The sequence below is a fragment of the Gopherus evgoodei genome, chromosome 6, assembly GCF_007399415.2.
Source record: "Gopherus evgoodei ecotype Sinaloan lineage chromosome 6, rGopEvg1_v1.p, whole genome shotgun sequence".
Taxonomy (NCBI): Eukaryota; Metazoa; Chordata; order Testudines; family Testudinidae; genus Gopherus; species Gopherus evgoodei.
In genome coordinates this window covers 12,589,539-12,613,627 of record NC_044327.1, presented here as the reverse complement: position 1 = coordinate 12,613,627, position 24,089 = coordinate 12,589,539, and the positions used below count along the sequence as shown (strand labels likewise).

The window sequence follows — 24,089 nt, the reverse complement described above, 5'->3', positions numbered from 1 at the left end:
CATTTGACAGGTTTCCTTTGAGACTCTTCTCAAATAGGAGGCAACAGCCCATAGGAAACACTAATCTGGCTTTCATTGGGTAGCAAGGGAACACTACAGCCTCTGAGATCAACTAAGAGAGGGAAAGACCCAGGGTGTTAGGGCACTATGGCTTGGAGAGGAAATGGGGGTGGAGAACTGAGAACCTACTATTGGTAATGAGCACAGTTAAAAGGGTAACATACAGTGATGTGAGACTGCCAGGCTTTGCCTCTCAGGGCCAGCTTTAGGCCAATTCAACCAATTCCCCGGAATCAGGCGCTGCCCCTGAGAGGGCCCCACACGCAAGCCCTAGTAGGGTGTACGGGCAAGAGCCGATGTGCTGTACTGGTGTGGCCTGGCTTCCCCAGGGGGCAATTTAAAGGGCCTAGGGAAGTGGTGGGGCTCTGGTGGCTATTGGAAGGGCCAGGGCAGTAGAAGCAGGGGAGCCCCAGGCCCTTCAAACTGACACCAGAGCCCCAGGAAGCTGCTGCTGCTACCCTGGTGGGAGAGGGAGGAGTGGGTACTCACTATACAGGGTGGGTTGTACCCCCCTGTACCTTCACCCCTACCTCCAGCCAGCCCTGCACCAGCCTGTGTCTCCAGCCAAACCCTGCCATACTCTCCTGCCTGAAGCCAACCAGTCCCACACCCCTTTGCCCTGCCTGCAGCCAGACCATACCTCCAGTCAACCCTTGCCCTGCCTGCAGCTAGCCCCATGTCCACTGGTGCTCTGCAGTTCCCAGGGCAGTAACCTTGCACACTTCCTTCAATGAGGGAGGGAAGGGAGCAGCTGGGACCCACACATGTGCACACCCTAGGGTGACCCAACAGCAAGTGTGAAAAATTGGGATGGGGGTGGGAGGTAACAGGATCCTATATAAGAAAGAGTCCAAAAATGGGACTATCCCTGTAAATTCAGGACATTCGGTCACCCTAGCACACCCCCAGGGAGGGGTGGGAACCCACACATCTGAAAGAGAGCACATTTCTAGTTCAGGCCTATCTTTTTAAAAAAACTTTAGGTAGGGTTAACATAATCTGTATTTTCCCAGACATGTCAGGCTTTTTGGTTCTTAAATTGCCATCTGGCAGGAAAATATGCATGTATAGTAACCCTCTTGATAGAAAAGTTACATACTGTGGTACATCCCTTAAATCAGAACTTTTTATAGGGAACTGGTTGCTGAGAAATGAAAGGCTTTTTCTAACATGGGGTTTGTTTGTTTTTTTAGTCCTTTTTTTTTTTTAAGTTATCCCTGCCGGGGCTCTGCTGAAAATGTTTGAATTGGGCCCCGCACTTCCTAAAGCTGGCCCTGTTGCTTCTAGTCCAGTGCAATGAGACTAAGTAGAGCAGCTACTTCAGCCTAGATCGGAAGCATCAGAATGGCCACGACCATCTCATGACAGCTGAACAGGTTCAAAGTGTCTAGGAAAAGAGTTGGTGATTTGACCACTCCAGGCAACTGGCATTTAACAAAACACACACACGGAGACTAGCTGCAAGATATAGAGCAGCAGATAGTCTTGCTGAAGCATGGACGTCAGCCACCCTGCATCCTTACTCCCTGCCATTAGCCAAGAACCTGTCTAACATTTCCTAGTGCAAACCTAGCCAGGCCAATAACAGTACAGGTACATGGCTCATGGTTGTGGGAGATTCATAATAGGAACAGCACTGGGCTTTTAATGCAATTTCCTGAGAGTTTGTGTCTACACTTGAAGTCACTTGTTTAGTATTAGATAGGCAGCTCCATCACTGTTGCTTATCCTAACTAGGGCTTGAGCTATTAAAAAGCTTCAGGCAAGGACATGTCTCCTGGGTTCAGTGCTGCAGCAGCACCATGACCAGGATTGGCTTAAAGACGCCACTGCTCTCAAAGATGGAGAATAGTAACCAAACTGGTGATGTAAGCAGCTCACATGGCTGGTTACTCCTGACCTCATTGGACAAGGCCTCTCTTGTAGGCCAATGGACTGGGGATGTCAAGCTCCCTAACTGACAGGGTGCTATCACTGAGGCTACTCTGCCTGTGTAACTGGACGTGTGTTACAAACCCTACTGTGCTCTGGATTAACAGAGGTCCCTCCAACACACTCATGGGGAAGAGTCAGAGTAAAAGCACTAGCTAGGTGGAGCCCTGCTTGTGTGAGTAAAGGTCCTAGCCAGCTCCTTTTAGGGATATGGAAGCATAACTAACTATAGATTTTTAGTAGTTCTGGTCAGCTAATCTGATGTCTGTGTTCAAGCCCTTTGCTATTTAGTCCAAGTCTAATAAAATGTGTGAGGTCAATGAGTGAATTTCACATCAGCAGATATTAGCTTCAAATTAAGATAGAAACAGCAGCTGGATTTTCTTTACACCATGATGAACATTGTAGCCTGCATTTCCACAGCACAGCCCCTACAGCTAATCTTTACATAGAGAAAGAGTGGTTCTAACATATCCTAAAGCCAGGGTCAGACCTAAGATACCCCATAGAAACTGTTGCTGGACCAGTCTTAAGTTACAGAAAGTGAACTGACCAACCCCTGGATGCAGTGTTTATGGCACATGGAACAATGAGTTAGTTCAACAGGCCCTAGCATGATACACCAACTGGCTCAAGTGTTTAATTCAATGGCCTATTAGAGGATCCAAGGTATGAGCAGAGAGATCACACCAGCTCCATCCCAATGGTCTGAATATTAGAAGGAGGAATGGGAAAAGGAAAGAGATGCTTCCTTCCTGCAGCTGGCTCTCCGTCCTGGGTGGTACCCCCTGGATAATTAGCAATTGTAGCTGCAGATACAGCACAGGAAGACTTGCATACCTATACATAGGTATAACAAGTGGGGTTCCGCAGGGGTCTGTTTTGGGACCGGCTCTGTTCAATATCTTCATCAACGACTTAGATGTTGGCATAGAAAGTATGCTTATTAAGTTTGCAGATGATACCAAACTGGGAGGGATTGCAACTGCTTTGGAGGACAGGGTCAAAATTCAAAATGATCTGGACAAATTGGAGAAATGGTCTGAGGTAAACTGGATGAAGTTCAATAAAGACAAATACAAAGTGCTCCACTTAGGAAGGAACAATCAGTTTCACACATACAGAATGGGAAGAGACTGTCTAGGAAGGAGTATGGCAGAAAGAGATCTAGGGGTCATAGTGGACCACAAGCTAAATATGAGTCAACAGTGTGATACCGTTGCAAAAAAAGCAAACGTGATTCTGGGATGCATTAACAGGTGTGTTGTAAACAAGACACGAGAAGTCATTCTTTCGCTATACTCTGCGCTGGTTAGGCCTCAACTGGAGTATTGTGTCCAGTTCTGGGCACCGCATTTCAAGAAAGATATGGAGAAAATTGGGGAGGGTCCAGAGAAAAGCAACAAGAATGATTAAAGGTCTTGAGAACATGACCTATGAAGGAAGGCTGAAAGAACTGGGTTTATTTAGTTTGGAAAAGAGAAGACTGAGAGGGGACATGATAGCAGTTTTCAGGTATCTAAAAGGGTGTCATCAGGAGGAGGGAGAAAACTTCTTCACCTTAGCCTCTAATGATAGAACACGAAGCAATGGGCTTAAACTGTAGAAAGGGAGATTTAGGTTGGACATTAGGAAAAAGTTCCTAACTGTCAGGGTAGTTAAACACTGGAATAGATTGCCTAGGGAGGTTGTGGAATCTCCATGTCTGGAGATATTTAAGAGTAGGTTAGATAAATGTCTATCAGGGATGGTCTAGACAGTATTTGGTCCTGCCATGAGGGCTGGGGACTGGACTCAATGACCTCTCGAGGTCCCTTCCAGTCCTACAGTCTATGAATCTATGAATCTATGTGCTCTGAACACATTTGGGCCTCTTCTGCTATGGGCATGTACATGTCGGGGGGCTATGGATGGAAAGTTGGTTTCTATGCCCTGAGTATGCAATGGTCTCTGTGTGCTGGGGATCCTTGCACCTGTGCAGAGCCCTTGGGAACTCAACTACTCTTCCCAACTGCCTGTGAAGTTAATGGGGGTCTGAGTAAATGCAGGGGCTGGTTCGTGCAGGGCTCACTGTAGGATCAGGACCTAACACTGCCCCACTCTGGCACTTGCAGCCACTGAAGCTGAGGATCGTGGTTTTGGATGGAGGCCCACTCACAACCCTCTGTGGGACAGAACCATGGGTATGAAAACCTAGGCTTGCTTTAAAGGAGTGACGTGAGCACCAGCCTCCGCTCCAGGCCTCTGTCACTCTCCCCAACTGCTCCAGCCACTTGCACTCCCTGCTTTGACTTTACTGCATGTGTGAAGGGAAATGGAGAGATTATGGAAAGAAGTTATCCATGGTGTGATCTGCTGTCCCTCCAGCTGGGAAGGGCTGTGGCACTGGAGTAACTAGGCCACGAATGGGGAGAGGGCAGAGCCGAGCATAGCGGCTATGACTGACCCACCCCACCCCCAAGCTTTTCCCTGAGTTTGTCTCCACACTTAGTCCTGCCCTATGGCTGTCATCCCCAGCATCTCCCCAAAGGCTTCTCTGGTACCACCTGAGCCTGTGGGTTCCACATATTGAACTGATACTTATATTAGACTGAGTGCAGTTAGTGGAGATGGGAAATGCTATCAACAGCAAAGGTAAAAGGCACCCTGGAGAGTCTGCTGAGGAAATGCCTGTTGCTGGGACAGTGCTCCTGACGGCATCAACTCGTAAACGGGCCAGACACCAAACCATGGCAGAGAGATTGTCAAACATTTAACAGGGCTCCCAGGAGAGAGCAAGACTCGGGTAATGATACTGGATGGAGTTCTTAGTCTGATTCACTACGTATGAATAGTACTGGGGTAAGGGCCAAAGGCCTCCCCCCGGAATGGAGCCCCATCTGCTGAACGCTACACAAAGAGGTTGTCTGCCAGGAGAAATACCACCCAGCATGAGCCAGCCCTGGGACAGAGAACGCACATAGCCTCTGCCAAAGTGGATGGGGAAGCAAACAGCTGCAGCAATCACCCTGCTGCCCACTGACCTGAATGCCTAGATTGAAACACACCAATGAGCCAGTGTGGAATTCCCTGGCTGATGGGCTCTTCCAAAATGAGGGCTATATTCATTGGCAGCGTGGTGGGCCTGATGCAGGCATATCACCTAGTCTATGCTGGGGGGATGCTAAAGAAAGATTTTAGCCCCCATCCTGCTCCAGGAGCAGCCTGGGTCCTCTCTCGGCTGAGTGCACAGGCGTATTACGCTGCTCGGCGGGCACCAGGAGCTGGAGGGTTGCCTGAGGAGAAGCATCCACATGCAATGTGTGAGGAGGTCCCTTGTGATATACACATACCGTCCCAGGGGAAAACCCTGCAGTCCCGATCCTACACTAGCTCTCTGCTGCTGTGAGTAGAGTTGCCCTGAAGCCCACCCTCAGCTCGTTTCCTGAGGTCAGCAGAGCTGCACAACAGCAGGGCCTGCCCATGGGCAGTCAGGTGCTGGATGTGGCCTACCCTAGGAAATGTCCCCTCAGCACTCCACAGGCATCCCACCACCTTCTACATGAACCAAGGAGAACTCAGAGCCGTGGAAACAGCTTCCACGGTCTCGTATAGCATCACAGTGGTCAACGCTCCTATCTGGAACAGCTGGGACTCTATATAGGCAAACAACCCTCCTAACGCTGCTATTTTCCAGGCTCCACCCCAATTCCAGACCTCAGCGGTCAGGGTAGAGAGTGCACCTTCCTGATTGCTTTGCTGAGCTGTCTGTCAAGTGGCCCCTGCCCTCTGCTGACATCATCACTGGGCTATAAAAGCTGTGCAGAGGCTGGTTTGTGTACTGTTGAGGGAGCTTCAGAGTGCAGGCTTGGTGCGAGGTGGGCTGAGAGCTGGAGTTACACTGTGGCTTTGGGGTTCCAGGGTCTGAAGTGTTGAGTTCTGGGGGGATTGTTTTGTTTGAGCTTGTCTGTTGTTGAAATGGATCTTAAAGCTGTACTTGCCCTGCTGTGTTTGGCTTTCAGTTTGGAGAGCTGAAGAGTTTGAACCTCTTTCAGTTCTCTCCATCCATCAGGGGCACTGGGCTTGGCAAAGAGGCTCCAGCCTGGGGCGTGTCTATGGTCAGGGTGTGGAAGACATCTTCTCTCCCACCCCCATGTCCAAGGAGGTGGTGCCCAGAAGTGGTAGGTCTGCTTGTGGGAAAGGAGAGGGGGCCAGACACTAGAAACACCCAGGGCTGCTCTGTTCTTCCCCCCTCTCAGCCTAGCCTGTGTTGCTGTAGGGGCACTGCCAGCCCCTTCCTACTGCTCTGCTGGGGCTTGGTTCCTGGCATGTAGAGTGTGTGAGGGAGAGGGTGAAGCTGATTCCTCCCTTAGTGCAGTTACTACCCTCACCCTGCAGTTTGGCTGCAGCTCCCTGTCATGGCTCTGACTCCTGCTGGCAGGAGGAATTTCCCCTGCCTCTGCCTGACCCTGTGTCCTACTCACTGAGGTCTCCAGAGACTGGGACAGGTTTCCTTGGTCCCAGCCATCAGTGTAGTAGGACAAGTCAGAAGAGAGAGTTGCAAAGGGCAATGGCTCTCCTGCATTACCTGGTCTTGCAGTGTGGCTTCCCTCCTTGGGGAAGTACATGGGTGCCCTACTGTGGTAGGCACTGACTGGCCAAGGGACTGCAGCAGCTGTTAGAAATGAGTGTGAGGCTGCAACCTGAGGCCTTCTGATCCCTTAATTTCCCCTCCTGCTTCTTGCAGTGACAACTCCCTTCTGCATGTCTGGTAACAGGAGTGAAATCCAGGCTGCCTGCCCTGAGCCCCAGGGACAGGAGCATCAGGTAGGTCCATGCTGGGGAGCTGGCATCCCCCTGGCCTTCTGACAGAACTTCATTGTGGCAGAAAATGCTGAATTTCTGGAGTGAAATGTTGCAGCACATCTACTGCAGAGTCAACAAAACTCTTGATAAAATCCAGTCTCTGAAGGGGAGCCCCACGGAGTCCTAGGCAGCCTGTCTGGAGCAGGGTGTCTCAGGTTTTTGAGGCTCCCACTCCACAGAGCAGCAAGTGAAATCAATGTTCTTGTCACTCTTGCAGTTGCTATAACTGAAAAGGTCAATTTTCCAAATCTTGTTTCAAAACATCTTGGTGTTTCTGATTTTTAACTGTTTGGTGCTCTCTGGTTTGCTGAGAAGTTTGTTTGTTTGGAAGAAAAGCCAAGTGGCTCTGGCAAGTGCTAACTAGAACAGTTCTAGAGCAGCCCAGCCCTAGTCATCGCTGCATTGGTTGCAGCTGATAACCCTAGAGCACAGTGGGATTCAGGCAGGACTCTTTCCGTCAACTAATTCTTGGGAAAGGAAGCTCAGGACTAGCTGTATTAATCCTGGTGGCAGCAGCAACGATGGGGTTAGTGCTTAGCTGTGGGATCCCAGCCAGGATATAATAGATAAATATAGCCCCCTATGCTGCTGGGAGCAGAGGTCTGACATGCTGTACATGTGCAAAAGAAAGCAAGGAACATTCTGGGGATGTCACTAGCTGCTATTGCTGTGGGGGTGGGGGGCAGAAATCCCCTGGGATGGGGGAGCCCTGTGGCTAGCTGGGTGCAGAGTTCACTTGGTCCAGATGGTGGATGTTCCCCAGCTGACTCCCCTTTTCCCTCCCTCAGACTGCAGTGGGCAGGGTGGCTGGCCTGCCCTTGGTCAGATCTGCCTGTGAGATGGCCTCTGCCAGCTATGCAGCCACCAAAGAGACCCACCAAGCCGTGAAAGCTGTCTGTGAGGTGGCAGAGACCGGGGTCAGGGCCATCACCTCTGCTGCCATCACTGGGGCACAGCCCATCCTGGACCAGCTGGACTCGCAGAGTGAGTAAGGGAGGGGAGGCAGGAATACTCCTGTATGAACAGCCTGGGGTGGGTACTGGGCTTGACAAAGAGGCTCCAGCCTGGGGCGTGTCTACCTGACAGATCCTACCTCAGTTCAAATGAGCATTTGTAGACAGTACCTCTCTGCTGGTGCGCTGTCTCCCTGCAGCTGGACATAGGTCCTAGGACAAGACACTGGGCAGGAAGGTAACACTCCATGGGGACTAGTGCTGCTCTGCAGGGATTGCTGTGGGGCAGGGCATGGTTTCCCCCTGTCCATGGGCTGAGAAGCCAGCTGAGAGCGAGCAACATCCAGCCCTGATCTCTCCATGGCCATAAAGCCAATGGGGCACTAACCAGTCCACAAAATGCTGGAGTGATGCTTGCAGGAGCCAATGGGAATCCCTGACAAGAGCTAGAGTGCAACAGAACATTAATCTCCAAGAGGTTCTAGTTGCTTAAGGGAGCTGCCTTGTTCTCCTGAGGGATGTTGGGGCTAGTGCTCTGAACTCAGAACTGGTAGCTAGGACCTGAGTGCTAATCCTGACTCATGTGACTTTGTTGGCCAAGTTGCATAACCTCTTCCTGAGCCCCACATGAGGAGGCTATTCCCAACACAGGGACATTGGGGTAAGGGGTTCCCCTGCTCAAATGCTTGCTGTGATTGAGCACATAGGAAGGAGTTGAGGGAAACAACTCTGATCCTCTTCTAGTTGCAGCAGCAAATGAATATGCCTGTAAGGGACTAGACACCCTGGAGGAGAAGCTGCCAGTGCTGCAGCAGACTGTGCAGAAGGTAAGAACCCTTCATCTTGGTTACAAAACACACATTATCGTTTGTGGGCAGACCACAATTACTGCCATGTCTACTCCATTGATGCTCCTAAGTAGCAACCAACACTTTCTTGAAATCCAGGTTCTGTTGGGAGCTTCCCATAGCTGTAACACCTCCACAAGGAGGCCACAGTCAGCTCAATGTGGGGGGGGGGGGTGTGAATGCTGGTTAGTATGCTAGAAAACTTCCACAGATGAGCATTAACCACTTGGAGGGAGAGATCCTGCCCCACTTCCAGGCTTCTCTTGCTGTGCTTTTCTCTTCTCCTTCCCCCTCCCCTGCCCCCAAAACCCATCTCTTAGCTCTAATGTAAGAGTACCACAACCTCCCCTTTGACACATGCCTCTAGGTGGCTTCAGATGCCCAAGACCTTGTGCATGCTGCAGTGGCAGAGGCCAGGGATGCAGTCTGCAGCATGGCTGGTGAGACAAAAGACACAGTGACCAGCATGGTGGGTGTGGCCAAAGGGGCTGTCCAGGAGAGCATGGAGATGACCAAATCTGCAGTGACCAGCAGCATGAACAGAGTGCTAGGGAAATCTGAGCAACTGATTGACCACTACCTCCCCATGACAGAGGAGGAGCTTGGTAAGAATACTGGTGCTGGATCTCCAGGGCCCAACAGCAAAATGGGGCTTTGTTAACCTCTGTATCCTACTCCTCTGCTCCCTCATTCTCTGTGAGGTAACAAGGGCAATGCAACCCACCCTGATCACATGGGCCTGCTGTCTCTCTTGCAACTTGAGACTCTGACTTATTTTCTGCCCATTAAGTGGCAGCTAGTGGACATCCTGCAGCAAATATTGGCAGCTGGAATCGTTGACCAGAGATCCTTTCTTTACAGAAAATATGGTATTGGTGGGTGAAGGCAAATCCCCAGTCTCATCCAGGAGGCAGGGCTTGGAATGAATCCTGATGTCCACATCTCTGCCTGCTCCCTCATTGTAGTGATCCTCACCTTGTGTGTTTGACACATCAGTGCCTGTAGCTAGGCCTCCATAGCCTGGAACAGGATACCACATGCTTGGGTCTGACTCTGCAATTCATCTCATCACAACTAACCACTTCTCTTGCTGTATTCTAGCTGAGCTGGCAACCCCTATGGAGGGGTCTGGAAAGCAGAAGAATTACTTTCTGCGTCTGGGTTCCCTCTCTACCAAACTCCGCCAGCGAGCCTACCAGCATGCCCTGGGCAAGATGAGACAAGCCAGGCAGCACACCCTGGAGGCCATCTCCCAGCTCCAGCAAACCATCGACCTGGTAGGGCTTTTACTCTCATTGTGCTTTCCCCTGCAGCTGCTCTAATCACTGAAGCTCAGACTGGTGCTTGACAAGCTCTGCATGTCCCTGAATGATCATGTGAGCAGGTGTGTGTGTGGGTCATGTAGTGTCTGCACAGAACTACAGTTCAAAGCCCAGCTGGGTGCCATGTAGTGCTGGGTGCATGATATAGGACACCCACTCGCATGGATGCAGGTGGCACTGGTCTTTGGTGGCTGCAGAAGTCAATAGCTCCCTTCCAGGTGGAGGGTCTCTAGCCTAGTGGTATCACAGGTGTGGGACTGTCCCCTTCACTCAGCTTCTGCTGCTCCCCTGTACACAAGACATACTGGGAGTCACTCTTGTTCTCCACTGTCCTGCATAGTGACTGAACCCCTGTGTCCTTCTAGATGGAACATGCCAAGCAGGCTGTGAGTCAGAAGGTTCATGATGGGCAGGAGAAGCTGCAGCAGATGTGGCTGGAGTGGCACAAGGGCCAGCTGGGAGGCAGTGAGGATGACAGCTCACCACAGCCAGAGGTATCTGATGGGTTGTACCCCTGGAGTTCAATCTAGGAGCAGTTGGAACCACTGAGCCCCCTAACAACTCACCTGGGTTGGCCTTTCTCATGTTGCTCTGCTGACAACAGTCCTTGGAGAGGCTGGCTGTGAATCACCCACCACAACAGCAGGTGGCTCCACACACCCAGCTGAGTTACCTGAGTGCTTTACCTAAGCCATTCATGGACAAACAGGAGGCCCCTCAGCCAATTTCCCAGGTCCCCTGCCATGCACCACTACTAGAACAAAAACCTAGAATTATGCTGTCTTGTAAAGATCCCTGTGCAGCACAACGTATGCTCATTAATATAGTTTGCTTTTCCCTTGATGTGGGGAAGATATGCAACAGCCTCTGATCAGAGAGGATTCCCAAACACTTCACTTTAAGACATACACACTGTTAAGATAAAAACAAGTTTAACTACAGAAAGATAGACTTTAAGCAATTAAGTGAAAGCAAGCACATTACTTAGGCTTAGTTAGCATTTATTTGCTAATATACTTGATATGGTTTGAATTAGCAGTTTCTCACCCTTGTTGATATGAGCAGTCCACCAAGTTTCTATAGCTAGGCTAGAAATCCCTTTTAGCCTGGGACCAGCACTTTCCCTAGCCTGCCTCTCAGGGATTTCCAAAAGTCTCCTTGTGTGGGGAGGAAGGCCAAGAGATCTCTCCACATGACAGGAACCCTTTGTTCCCAGCCCAGTTTGTGGGGGGGGGGGGTACCAAATAGGAGTTCAGTGTCATGTGGTCTAGTCACATGCCCTTGCCTGCCTTGCTGAGTAATAGCAGCCATTACTCATAGGCTGGCTGAAACCTTCACAGGAAGGCTAAGCTCTTCCATAGGCCACTGTCTTGGTGGATGGGCCATCAGCACTGTATAGCTGCTTCATTGTTGTGTCTCAAAGGCTGCTTGTGGGTGTCTTCAATTACATAGCAACTTTGTAACTTCACATACACTGATAGCATATACAATCTGAGATCTTAATGTTCAACAGATGAAGACTTTCAGAATGATACCTTACAAGGCATACTCTGTACAAAATGCCACAATCATATTACTATGGTGAATGTAGGGTGCAGAGTGTCAGTGTCACTGTCCTCTTGCTAAGATGCAGTGTGGCAGGAATGAGCTTCACACACACCTGGTCACACTCCCTCCTATCTCTCCACAGGAGATGGGGTCCCAGGCTCTAGCCACTTCCCATAACCTCATCCTGCAGGTGCAGACTGCCTGCCATAGCCTCCTGCCCAACATCCAGGGTCTCCCTGCCTCTCTCCAGGAGAAGGTTCAGCAAGCCTATGAGAACATGGGAGAGCTCCAGATTTCCTTCTCCAATGTCCAGTCCTTCCAGGAGCTGTCTGAGGGTATCCTGACCCAGACCCGGGAGAAGGTGACCAAAGCCCAGGAATCCCTGGATGAGCTGCTGGAATATGTGGTGCAGAACGCTCCCCTCACATGGATCGTGGAACCCTTTGCTCCTGCTGGAGACTCTGCAGAGCCAGTGGGGGAACCAGCAGAGGAGAAGATCACAGCCTGAAGGTTTCATATCCATGTCTCCTCTGCCACCATGCTGCAGATGTTTGTGGTGAAGAGCATGTCACACTCTTCAGTTATTGCAGTAACTCTCTCATGGAATGGAGGCAAATCTCATCACCTTGAGCCTAGCTGCACTGGGTCTGCTATTCTAATTCTTGGTTTCCTCACCTCCCCACTAGTCAGTGACTGAGATGATGATGTCTCAGGAGTACTCAACTGTCTAGAACATCCACCTATTAAATGGGCCTGAGCTGGAAGCCATCAGAAGGCATGTGTGTCATGGTGACTTCGTTTCTAACAGCTGTTGATGGGTTTGCAGGAAGGGAGAACCAACTCAGTAGGGCCTAACTTCCAGGCTGGAGAAAGGCAGTCAGAGATGGGAACCCCACTACCATGGGAATTCTGGGGTGTTGAGCACATGCTGGTTACAGGGGGCTGACTCAGTCCACCAAGAGGTTCTAAGGTATCGTTTTGTTCACCATGAGGGCTCCACCTTGCCTTCCTCCAAACAGCATTTAACCAATGCTGCTCGTTCAGTTATGGGTGTTCCTCCCACCTCTCATTCCTGTGCTGGGTTTCTCTAAGGTAACTGTAACAAGCCTTGTTTATGGAACTGCATATGGGCTAGTGGATAAAAAAGGTCTCTCTGTTGGTGACCAAACACTTCTGTAAGTTTACACAACTAGCCTCTTCCACAATAAACATGAGCTGCTTTCAACAAAGGTCACATTCTTTTTGTTCATCTGAACCATTTGCGGACTTCTCCACATGGTTCCCTGTCTTGCTATCCCATCTCAAATGGACCCTCTGGCTGAGCCAGGTCCTGGACTCCAGCTCTCTGAGTAGAGCATCCTGACTCTGGTTCCTTTGCCTGGTCTAGGCCTTCCCAACTCCCTGGAACAGGCTCTGAGTGCTAACAATGCCAGGAAAAGGTCTCTCAGGGGTGCTCTTCTGCTGTTCTACCACTCTGAAGACAATGCAGGTCCAGAGTATTGCTCAGACCCTGGCCATGGGAATGATGTTCTGCCTTGGATCACTCAGATTTCTGAGGCATGCCACTCTGCCTTCCCTTCCTCATTTCTTAGCCTGACTAGTCAAATGTTGCCTTCCCTGAGTCCTGCCACTCAAACTCTTTCAGTGGCTTTATCATCTAACACAGATACTTCAAGCCTTCATTAGAGAAACTAGTTTGGCACTGGTAAGTGTTTCTAGTCAGGTAGGGTTGGGGGAAATGCATCTCAAGCAGGATGATGCTAAAGCATCCTCACTGCTACAAGTACTGGTGTAAAATGCTCCCCTGAAAGGTGACTGTAGTCTTACCCTTAATAGTCACCACCTACCTGGGAACCAGGCCAGCTTGAAGACAAGGCTCAGATAACTTGCTCCTCCCTTTGGCTTCTCCTGCCATCTACTGCACTCAACATGCCTGCATGGATTTCAAAGAAGCAGAACTTAGCCCAGTATTCTAACACAAGTAGAAAACACACTTGAGAAGGGACTCAAAGGAATTTGAGGGAAGTCTTCCCTCTTCTTCTCCCCCCACCTGCCCCCCAATTGTCACTCTGACCAAAGCTACTTACAGCATTTCCCTAGCTCAAGTATTAAGTGTCTTTGCTGTGGACAGTGTGGTTCCACATGAATGGTTCTTTTTCAGATTACTAGAACTGCAGTGTTTATAGAACTTCCTGGGCTTCAAAAAAACCAAATCAGTCAGGCCTCCAGTTAGTATAAACCATGTGTGAATATTTGCTATGGCCTCTTTTAGCTCAAGATGTAGCAGCTTGTACTTGAGTGGCCCTGGTTCAGGTGCCAGGGTTTCACTGAAATTCAATTAGCCCCAAGTTTATGGCTTGCAAAATCCCATGCAATTAACTGGTGAAACACTTCCAAGAAGTTTTGTGACAATGTCTCTCCTGCTCCCACCACTCATCTGTGAGAGAATGGAAAAGGCACCACATGCATAAGCAAATGAGACCTTTTATGTCCTATGCAGCTGTTTCTCCTCAGGAAAGCTGCATGTGTGCTTCCTGGCCCATGTGACACAAGGCACTTGTGTAACTCCCAATTTTAACCAAAGGGAAAATTGTCGCTGCTGTACTAGAATGTAGCTAACCTGCCAAGGAGTAGCAGAGAGACCTTGTCATAAACAGATAGCTAAGGGTTAATGTCTTTCACCTGAAGCACTTGACCAGAGGACCAATCAGGAAACAGGATTTTTTCAACTCGGTGGAGGGTTTTTTGTGTGAGAGTCTTTTGTTCTGGGTCTTCTGTCTGTATGCTCTCTCTCGGATGAGAAGTGATTTTTGTTTCCTGCTTTCTAATCTTCTGTTTCCCAGTTGTAAGTACAAAAGATCAGATAGGGGATTTTTATGTTCTTTTGTATTTACATGTCTATAGTTGCTAGAGTGCTTTGAATTGTATTCTTTTTGAATAAGGCTGTTTATTCAATATTCTTTTAAGCAAATGACCCTGTATTTGTCACCTTAATACAGAGAGACCATTTGTATGTATTTTTCTTTCTTTTTCTATAAAGCTTTCTTTTAAGACCTGTTGGAGTTTTTCTTTAGTGGGGAACTTCAGGTAATTGGTGGGAGGAAGAAGTCAGGGGGAGGTCTGTGTGTGTTAGATTTACTAGCCTGATTTTGCATTCTCTCTGGGTGAAGAGGAAAGTGCTTTTGTTTCCAGGACTGGAATTACAGAGGGTGGACTCCCTCTGCTTAGATTCATGGAGGTTGCTTCTGTGTATCTCTCCAGGAGCACCTGGAGGGGGGGAAGGGAAAAGGTTTATTTCCCTTTGTTGTGAGACTCAAGGGATTTGGGTCTTGGGGTCCCCAGGGATGGTTTTTGGGGGGACCAAAGTGCCCCAAAACACTCTAATTTTTTGGGTGGTGGCAGCAGTACCAGGTCCAAGCTGGTAACTAAGCTTGGAGGTTTTCATGCTAACCCCCATATTTTGGATGCTAAGGTCCAAATCTGGGACTAGGTTATTGACAGACCTGTAGAACACATTAAGAGTATTCTTAGACAAGCTGGGGCTACTGAAAATTAGGCTAAAATTATAAATGGAATCCATGAGGATAGCCAGAAATTAACTAAGGAGGCAGCTTGGCTGGTCCTGGGCCAAAGAAAACATCTCAGCCTTTCCCAAAATAGACAGTGAGGCAAAGAACCACAGAAAATGCTCAATTGCACGGAAGAACAGGGTCAGCACCCTAGTGTGGAATGGGGCTACAGACTCCAGGAAGCATATTCTGGGGCCTCCTATGGGAGCTTGGGAGACCTGAAATGGGCTGATTACTTTGTCCAAGTGCCATCTTTTAGCTACGCTGCCCTCTAGGAGCCAAGTCCTGCGGTCCTGAAGTGGTCAGCTCTTCTGGGCAGGAATCATGAGACCTAAGCATTCCCTGAGAGGCATTCTCTCTCAGTGGTTGTACTTCTCAGCCTATCATGTTAATAAAACATCTAAAATTATGGCTCTCACTATTCCCCTGCAAGCCCTGCTGCCTGCCCCAGCTCCTCAATACCATTCAGGATCTTCAACAAGTCTTTAATGGCATACAAACATGTATCCAAGGATGATGATTAATTCCATGCCTAAAAGTTAGTCTTTTGCACAGCTACCTTTATAGTCTTAACATAACATGTTGCTTTTCAGAACACCATCATGACATTACAGTTAAAAATTGATATTTATTCATCTCACAGTAGTACATGAGGTCTCCAATCAAACATGGGCACCATGTACAAATGCTGTACATACATATACTGAGAGGAAGCAGCAGTTGTTGAAGAGCCTACAGTCTACACAGGCAGAGGGTGGGCCAGCTGTCTCCCATGCACCCCCTCAGGGCTTATGGTCACACCATAGACAACTTGCCTCAGCTTCCCCTCTTGGACTATTCAAATAAACTTCACTTCAGGGTTCTTCTGGATCAAAAAATACCTCTCCTTGGGGTCTGGGTTTATTAATATAAAAAAGTGCAAATAAAACTCTGTCTCCCCAAAACAAAGTCCATACACAAACCAGTTTCTCTCTTCCTCCTCCCAGGCCTTTCTTCCTGGAACCTTTGTTCTCTCCCCAAGGCCTCACTGTCCAGTGAGCTTGTCTCACTCTGTGCCACAATTTCCTGAGCTTCCACTCCCCTCTTCACTGCACCTTCCTGCTCGTTTTATCCTAGAATCACCTGATTCCTCTGAGGTGGGGCTCATCCTGTCATTATGATTGACTTAGCCCCAGGCTTTACAGCCCATGGGGCAAGCCACCCTGTTTCAATCCCCATTTCACTGATGAGGAACTGAGGCACAGAGAGATTAAGTGAGTTGCCCAAGGTCACATGGGAAGCCTGTAGCAGAGCTTCCATAGGACCCAGAACTCCTGAGTCCCAGTGTTAAATCCTGGTCCCACTGAAGTCACAGTGAGTCATAAGGACAGCCTTTGGCTCTGCAAGAACAGCAAATACTGTAGACAATATTCTGAATCAGGAAAGAAAGATGGCATACCTGTAGCTGGAGCTCTGCCAACGTATTGTCTCTGCAGACGCCCACCTCCACAGTCTGAGCTCACAAGCCAGGAAGCTGGAAGAGGAGAGAAAGTTGTTAAGGATGCTCACTGACCTCACCACATAGAACAACCTGTCCCCAAGTATCTCCTATTTCCCCTCTCCCTCATGGACCTTAGGACCATGTGCATACTTTTGGGGAGGGCAAAGTGCAAGCCTCAGGCAGATGTGGAATTAGCCCCCCATGCATGGCCCCATTGGTCTGATTGGAGCTGCTCCCCCAAATACAGAAGTCAAAGTATGCCTATGCTTAGGACTGTCTCTTTTCTCACCATGAGATGTGGGACCTTCCCTTTCCCATTTGCCCTGACCTACAGGATGTAGCATGTTACACTGCAGTTGCTAGGTACCAGGTCATGTGTGAGTAAAAGTCAGATCCTGCCAGAAAATAACACATCCTGTCAATTTATGTGCTCGAACTCCCAAGCTGCACCACCTAAAGCACTTCTCCAACCATTGGTATGGTGCCAACAAATCTGGAGTCCAGTCTCCATGGAGCCAGGAGGATCCTTCATTTTCTGGCAAGATCTGATTTTTAGCCACATTCTGTTTAACCTATGTCAAAGGCATCCAGAGCCCTAGCTTGGTGCTTTTCTGCATAGGGTATGAAGCTAAATAAATACCCTAACTAAGCCTGTATCCCTGTGGACTACTGGGTCACGGGCAGGTCCCTTCCACATCCCCACACCCTCCGTCAGCCCCTGGCAGGCTCTGGTCTGGCACTTCCATGCCAGGCAGCAGTGATGGCTGGTTCAGCTCCAGCACTGTGACTGGGAGGTGGCAGATATTCTCGAGGCAGGAAAATCCACTGATGTCCTGATGGACAGCAACTGGGAGTGTGCCTGCACCTGAGGGAGGCTGCTTGTCTTGGGTCCCCTGGAGATGCCAAGCCCAGGGATGCCAAGCCCTTCTGTCAGCCATTGCGCTGAGCGCTGTGGGGCAGGATGAGCGAGGGAAATGGCCGCGCAAGAGCTGCTCCCTCCCCCATGCTGGCCTGAGCTGCCCAACTGCCACAGAACCTTCCCATGCCAGCATTCTAAAATGGGGGCCCTCTCCATGGTGGCTGGGTACATTCAGTCAGTGGGCAGCAACACTGCTAGGCACTGCATATTATCTCTTCACTGTAACCATGCTACAAAACAGGGTAATTTGCTGGCTGCTACACCTTAACAATCCCCCTCTGCCCTTTCAGTGCCTGTCAACTTCACCATGGTTCTGAGAAAGTAACAAAAACATCTTGCATCATGGCCTGTTCTAGGTGTCCAACTAACCGATGGCAACTGTTAAGACAACCATTGTCTTGTTTTCCAGAACTAGTTGGTGTAACTACAGTCCAACAGCCTTTGCTTCAGTGATTCTAGAACAGAATGAATGTGAAGGTGATGCCACCCAGGGGAGGGCAGTATCATCGGGTACAGGGTGGAACAGCACTGTAAATTGAGAAGGAAAACTACTGGCTCGCTCCAATCCTGAATGCTTGTAACTCCAGAGTTTTTCTTCTCTTCTGTCCCTGTCTAACACTCCCCCACAACCTCTGAAGGAATCTGACTGAGTTAATACTGGGCTGGAAATCTTGAGAGCCCAGCATGATCCGATTTACTGGCTAACAAGCCATCCACCAGGTGATGTGGCAACAAATCATCACACTAATACAAAGTAGGGGTGAAAAGTAATGAACTTTTGGTACCTAGCCTCTCCTGGTACTCATTAAACTAATTTAAAGCAACAGATTTTTCCCCACTTCTGGGACTCCTCCTATTCAGGAGAGCACAAATGTGAGAGACTGTTAGTTTGGAACAGTTGAATGTCTAATTCCATTTAGGCTATTTCACTGAGATTCATTTGATGTCTCTCCTTCCCACCAGAATGTAGCAAGCTGGGTGGCCAGGCCATCTCTAGTCAGTGCTGTCCATGCTGTGGCTTCTACTACCTACACTTCTACCCAGAGGAGTTACCTGCCTATCTGGGAGGCAGAGAAAAGAGTGAAGACCAGTGGTGAACAGCCACTTCTGTCTGAACTTGATGCCCAGAGTGGGTAAATGATTGCATACCAAAATTAATCTGCACCCTGTATGGTGCTCCCCAGGGGTATGCATGGTTGAAGCATCTCACTGCCGCCTGCCCTTAGCATGAGGAGATCTTGTCTCTGCCTGATGTGGATCAGTTCCCTGAAGCCACAACCGTCTGGAAGCACAAGCACAACCTTCCAGGTCCCTGCAGATCTTACTGTCTCTGTGCAGGAAGTGATAGGCACACACCAAATTCGGAGCAGCAGAGTGACATGAGCAATGAACCCCACTTTTGTACTAGCACTCTGTTAAGACTATTGAAATAATCTCACCCAGTCTTATGCCACATTTACTTTCTCATCTCTAATTCAAGACGACATAAACAAGATACTTGTCTGTTAGATGCGCAGCTGGCTAGAGTCATTTCTTCTACCTGCTCCCCTCTTTGAACAGGGTTCAGGCCTAACACTTGTCACAAGACTCTAAGCTTCTGTGTTGAACTATCTCTCTGTAGGAACCAACTTTCCAATTCAATGGCCCCTGCAAAGCAGCTTCTTTCCTGCAGCCCCTTACCAATCACAGCCTTTTTCTGGTACTCCAAGCATTGACCCTCCAGGTGCCTCTCAGCACATAGCTATCATCACCAGTCCTATGCTGCACTAGATCACAGCCAGTTCTACTGATAACTTTCTAAAGCAAGAAAGCTTTTTAAAAAATCCCTAGTAGGTGGTGTGGGATGGTGGTGGCCTATAAATACATGCAGTGGTTGACTTTTAATGAGAGTCCATGACTATTGTTCAGATAAGTGGGATAGGTACAGAATGAGCTCTGGCATGTGAAACAATCTAACAGCAACAATTTAGCAGAGAGTTTACAAGATCTCAGTGGCTTCTCAAGTGCACTTGGTATCTTCCATGGTACTGTTCCACAACAAAATAGCAGCAGGCCTCAAACATTAAAAGCACGGCATGAGAAGATGTTAGTTTTAATTGCTAGGTATAAAATCTAAGGAGTTTTACCATAAAATGGAAGCACATTACACAGTGGGGGGACTCATGCCCAGATACCCTCAATTTCCTGTAATGTGACCAAACCAACTGCAGCTGATTTCCCTTCCCCCCCCCTTTTCTGTGCAACTTAGGTAGCTTTCCACAAGCCTGTTCAAAGGCACCAATTCTTTTCCTTCCAGGGCCAGCGAAAAGCAGCCAAAGGTATTATAGTATCTCCCTCCCACAACATGAACAGTGTAATCTCTGAACAACAGAAACCATTCATGTAGTGCTAGGGCTGCAGCAGGACACACCTGATCTACCTCTAACCTAAGCAGCAAATAAAGAAGGGGAAAGCCTGCTTTTTCTGAGGGGGGAGGGAAGGCATTCCCCAGTGTTCACATTATTTAGAATGCTGGTGAGAAGACTCCATAAGGCCTTCACTTGTTTCTACTAGACACCCCTAGACCTCATTTTCAGACTGGCAATGTCATGCCCAACCTTAACAGTGACTTCATAGGCTCCTGTAGCACTGAATTAGCAGTGCTGACTGTTACACAATCCATGGTCTGGAAACTTAATATGCTTTAACATTGCTGGAGTCACTTTTATGAGATCATATTTTATCCACCATAATACCAGCCGTTACTATTCCTTAGCATCTGAGCCTTCCCACTTCCATTATCAGAATGGATCTAGCTCCCAGTGATACACACCTACGCCACCCAGAAACCTCCATGCCTTCCTGATGCCCTTCTTTTTGGGGACCCACTTCACTGCTACAGCCAGCCTAGTGTCGGAGAAAAACTCAGTTCTCGCTTTTAGTTTGGGTGCAGCAAAATCAAATACTTTATTATTTCTCAAGCAATATTAATTGAGGGAGGGAGTGCCCTGGGACACTGGGTTGCCCCAGTCCCGGACAGGTCTCTCCCAGGTAAACAATTACAGCAAGCATTTATACCTTTGTTACAGACAATAGCAAGCAATATTACAGACATGATGAGCAACAGATGCATTTTGTTTATGCATAGGCTATCCTGCTATCTTATTTTTCTCAGCTTCTGGGCGCCAGCCTACAGATTTAATTATCAGTGCAAGGTCGTAATAACTTCTCACACAGTTCTTTTCTGCTCGCCTCACACAATCCTCAGTTCTACAAGTCTCACGTCATTAGGGTTACAGCTGGCCTAACTCTTGTTAACAAACTGACATGCATTAAGATCCCCTACAAATTCTTGTCAATTCTTTCCCTTCTTCCACACTAGCTTCCCACTGCTGTTACCTGCTTCTGTCACTGACCTCAGTGGATGTGTACCTGACTAACCCATCTGTTCTCAATTAGACCATCTGTCAGATGGAGGGGAAAGTCTTGTCTCACTACTGTGAATTGGCTTCACAGTTTGTAGAGTAGAAAAAAACCTTACAGATCCTGCTTGCAAAGACCTTAACAACAGTCTGATTCAAGATCATGCTGTCTGGAAACAAGCTAGCTTTCCAGGGGAAACAAAGAATAGCTAGCAAACAGTTTAATGAGTGCCCAGTGTTCCATGGATCATTTAATTTGGGGTGACCAGATAGCAACTGTGAAAAAATGGTACAGGGGGTGGAGGGCAATAAGTGTCAATGTAAGAATAAGTCTCAAAAAACAGGACTTGTCCCTATAAAAATGGGACATCTGATCACTCTAATTTAATAAGTGATTTCAAGTAGCACCAGAAGCCTCTCTCAGGCCTGGGCTTCATGCTTTGCCTTGTACATCCAGTGGAAGACACCTGCTAAGATTTCCCAGGGTATTTAGACTCATAGATTTAAGGGTCCATTATGATCATGTAGTCTGACTTCCTGCACAATGCAGGCCACAGAATCTCACCCATCCACTCCTGTAACAAACCCCTAACCTATGTCTGAGTTACTGAAGTCCTCAAATTGTGCTTTGAAGACCTCAAGCTGCAGAGAATCCTCCAGCAACTGACCCATGCCCCACGCTGCAGAGGAAGGCAAAAATCCTCCAGGGCCTCAGCCAATCTGGCCTGGAGGAAAATTCGTTCCCGACCCCAAATATGGCGATCAGTTAAACTCTGAGCATGTGGGCAAGACTCACCAGCCACCATCCAGGAAAGAATTTCTGAAACTACTTCAGCAAAGGGGAAAAGTAAAGTAGATTCATTCATTTTGCTATGGAATCAGTCTCACTGGTGTAGGCAAAAACTGACTGACACCTGATATACAGGCATTGCTCCACTCAGCACTGCAGGGCATATCTCAAAAGCGACATATGCACTTGGTAGCCTACAGCCCATTGATTGGCACTAAAACATAGCCTCTACAGCCTAGATCCTGAAAGGTATGTGGCAATGTGACAGCCCTCATCCAAGGTTGGTTGGGAAGGTGGCATCACCTAGTGGTCAGGGCTTAGGCCAGTGACATGCAGTGGGGTTGTTGGTAGGGGAGCCTGATCTCATCCCATTTCCTACCACATCCCTGAAATTGTCCCAAGGTTGCCATCTGGGTAATGCAGCATGAGTGCAACTGCCTTCTCAAGTGGTATGGCCCAGCTCTGCCCAAGGCTTTCCCCTACTGTGGTAGTCCAAACAAAAATAAAGTGGATCAACCCAGTCCAGAGTTCATAGGCATGGGCAGCAGGGAGAGTAGGCCAGGAGATACTCTGACTCCATTAGTACTGCCAGATGCCCAGTTCTGGGATTGGTGGGGTGTCTGTGTGTGTGTGTGGGGGGGGCTTATTATGCCCAATGCAGGTTCCCAGAGAGCTGAGGCAGCGATATGTGCTATTCAGCTTCCTGGGTTCATCAGTAATCTCCCTGGAGCGCAGAGAGATTACTAATGAACCCAGGAAGCTGAGTAGCAAACACCAGTTCCTCAGCCACCCCAGAACCTGCATGGGGTATCTAAAGAGGAACCTGAGTTTTTTATAAGAGATGCTCTGGCTTTTCCTGGGCAGCTTGCAGGGGTACGAGCCCAGCACTCCTCCAAGCAGGTGGGCCTCCAGGCTTCAACCAGCCTGGGGCTCCTCCAGCCAAGGGGGGTCCACTTCAGGGCTCCTCCAGGAGTAGGGCTCATTGTTCCAGCCACCACAAGGGGGCTTAATCAGGGACTAGCCTCCTCAAAGGGGGGGACTCTACACACATCCATAGGCAAGAGGAATGCTTCCCACACAGGATGTGTCTGCAGCAAGCCTTTCCTTCAGGGAGGGACCTATGAACAGGTACTTAGGAAGAGACATGGCCTTGCCTCTTCTCTGCTAGGGGTATAGGTCTACTTCCTTCTCTGGCTTGCCCCCAAATGAGTGGTTCTCCTGCCTTTTAACTCCTCCTCCAGTTGGTGCATTTCCTACAGATGTGGCAGAGTGGAGCTGGCTGAGCTCAGAGCAGTTCCTTAACCCCTTGTTCCCTAGTGTGGGGCAACGTAACTATCTTTTAGGTACTGAGCCCAAGTCACTTAGGCCTTGCAATGCTGAGTGGAGCAATAGCTAAATACCTTTACAATTCTGTGCCATGTTCTCTTCCCTGGACAATGCTACTAACAGGAAAGCTATAAATGAACCGAGGAAGCAGCTTGTGCCAACGGGGCCAGAGAAACTGCCTCAGCCTTTTCTGGAGTGGGCACAAAAGCAAAACAATGCATCAGCTATCAGCACTCTCCTCTCTTAGACCATTTTACTGACAAAAACCTTCTACAATGAAAATGTTACCAGGGAGATGGAGTGTAAAAGCGCTCTCCTGAGAGAACAACGGGAGCACTATAAGAATATGAAGCATTATTATTATTATTTGTATTACAGGAGCATTTAGAAGCCAAAATAAGAACTGGAATCCCATCGTGCTACGTACTGCCTTAACACAGAGTGAAAGCCCTGCCCCAAACAGCTCATAATCTGAAGCTAGGTTTGCAAGCCCTCCAAGATTGTCCTGGAGTCTCTAGAAATTAAAGATTAATCTTTAATTAAAGATTATCATGTCATGAGACCTGCAGAAATACATCCAACCAAAACTGGCAATTTAGAAACCCTGTAAACTTTCAGGAGGCTCAGAGCCCTTACTGGGCAAAGTAGAGAATGCAGCTGTGTGATTGGTCTCCTGAGCTGTCTGTCAAATGTGTCCCGCCCCATCATGACATCATCACAGGAATATAATGGCTGGGAGAGGGTAGGTTCCAGTATTGCTGAAGAATTAGTAGTGTGGACATTTGGTAAGATTTGTAGCTAAGTGCTATACTGTATCTCTTGTTCCTAGGTTCTGAGGATGTTTAGGTGAGGGCTCTTTTCTTACACAGAGTATGACCTGATGTCTTGCTTGATTGAAAGTAGTAGCTTGGATTGAATGATCAGAATTTCTTAGCCCCTTTCAGTGCTTGGTAGTTTTACTTGTGTAAAGTATCTCTAGGTAATAGCTGAGTCACCTGAGCAACCAGTCCAGGGAAAGAAACTATCTATCTTCCAAACCAGGAGGCCTGGATTAATGGTATGTTCTAGGAGATAGAGGCTTCCCTAGAGGAGAATG

At 48.6% G+C, this 24,089-nt stretch overlaps 1 protein-coding gene across 1 annotated transcript; it reads left to right on the top strand.

Moving 5' to 3' along the window:
- The first annotated feature begins 6,124 nt into the window (after positions 1 to 6,124).
- Positions 6,125 to 12,016, top strand: LOC115653486 (perilipin-3-like). The gene is made up of 8 exons (XM_030566848.1): positions 6,125 to 6,152; positions 6,719 to 6,798; positions 7,626 to 7,821; positions 8,535 to 8,617; positions 9,006 to 9,243; positions 9,740 to 9,915; positions 10,326 to 10,454; positions 11,651 to 12,016. The coding sequence occupies exons 1-8, from the start codon at positions 6,125 to 6,127 to the stop codon at positions 12,014 to 12,016; spliced, it is 1,296 nt and encodes a 431-aa protein (XP_030422708.1).
- The last annotated feature ends 12,073 nt before the right edge of the window (positions 12,017 to 24,089 follow it).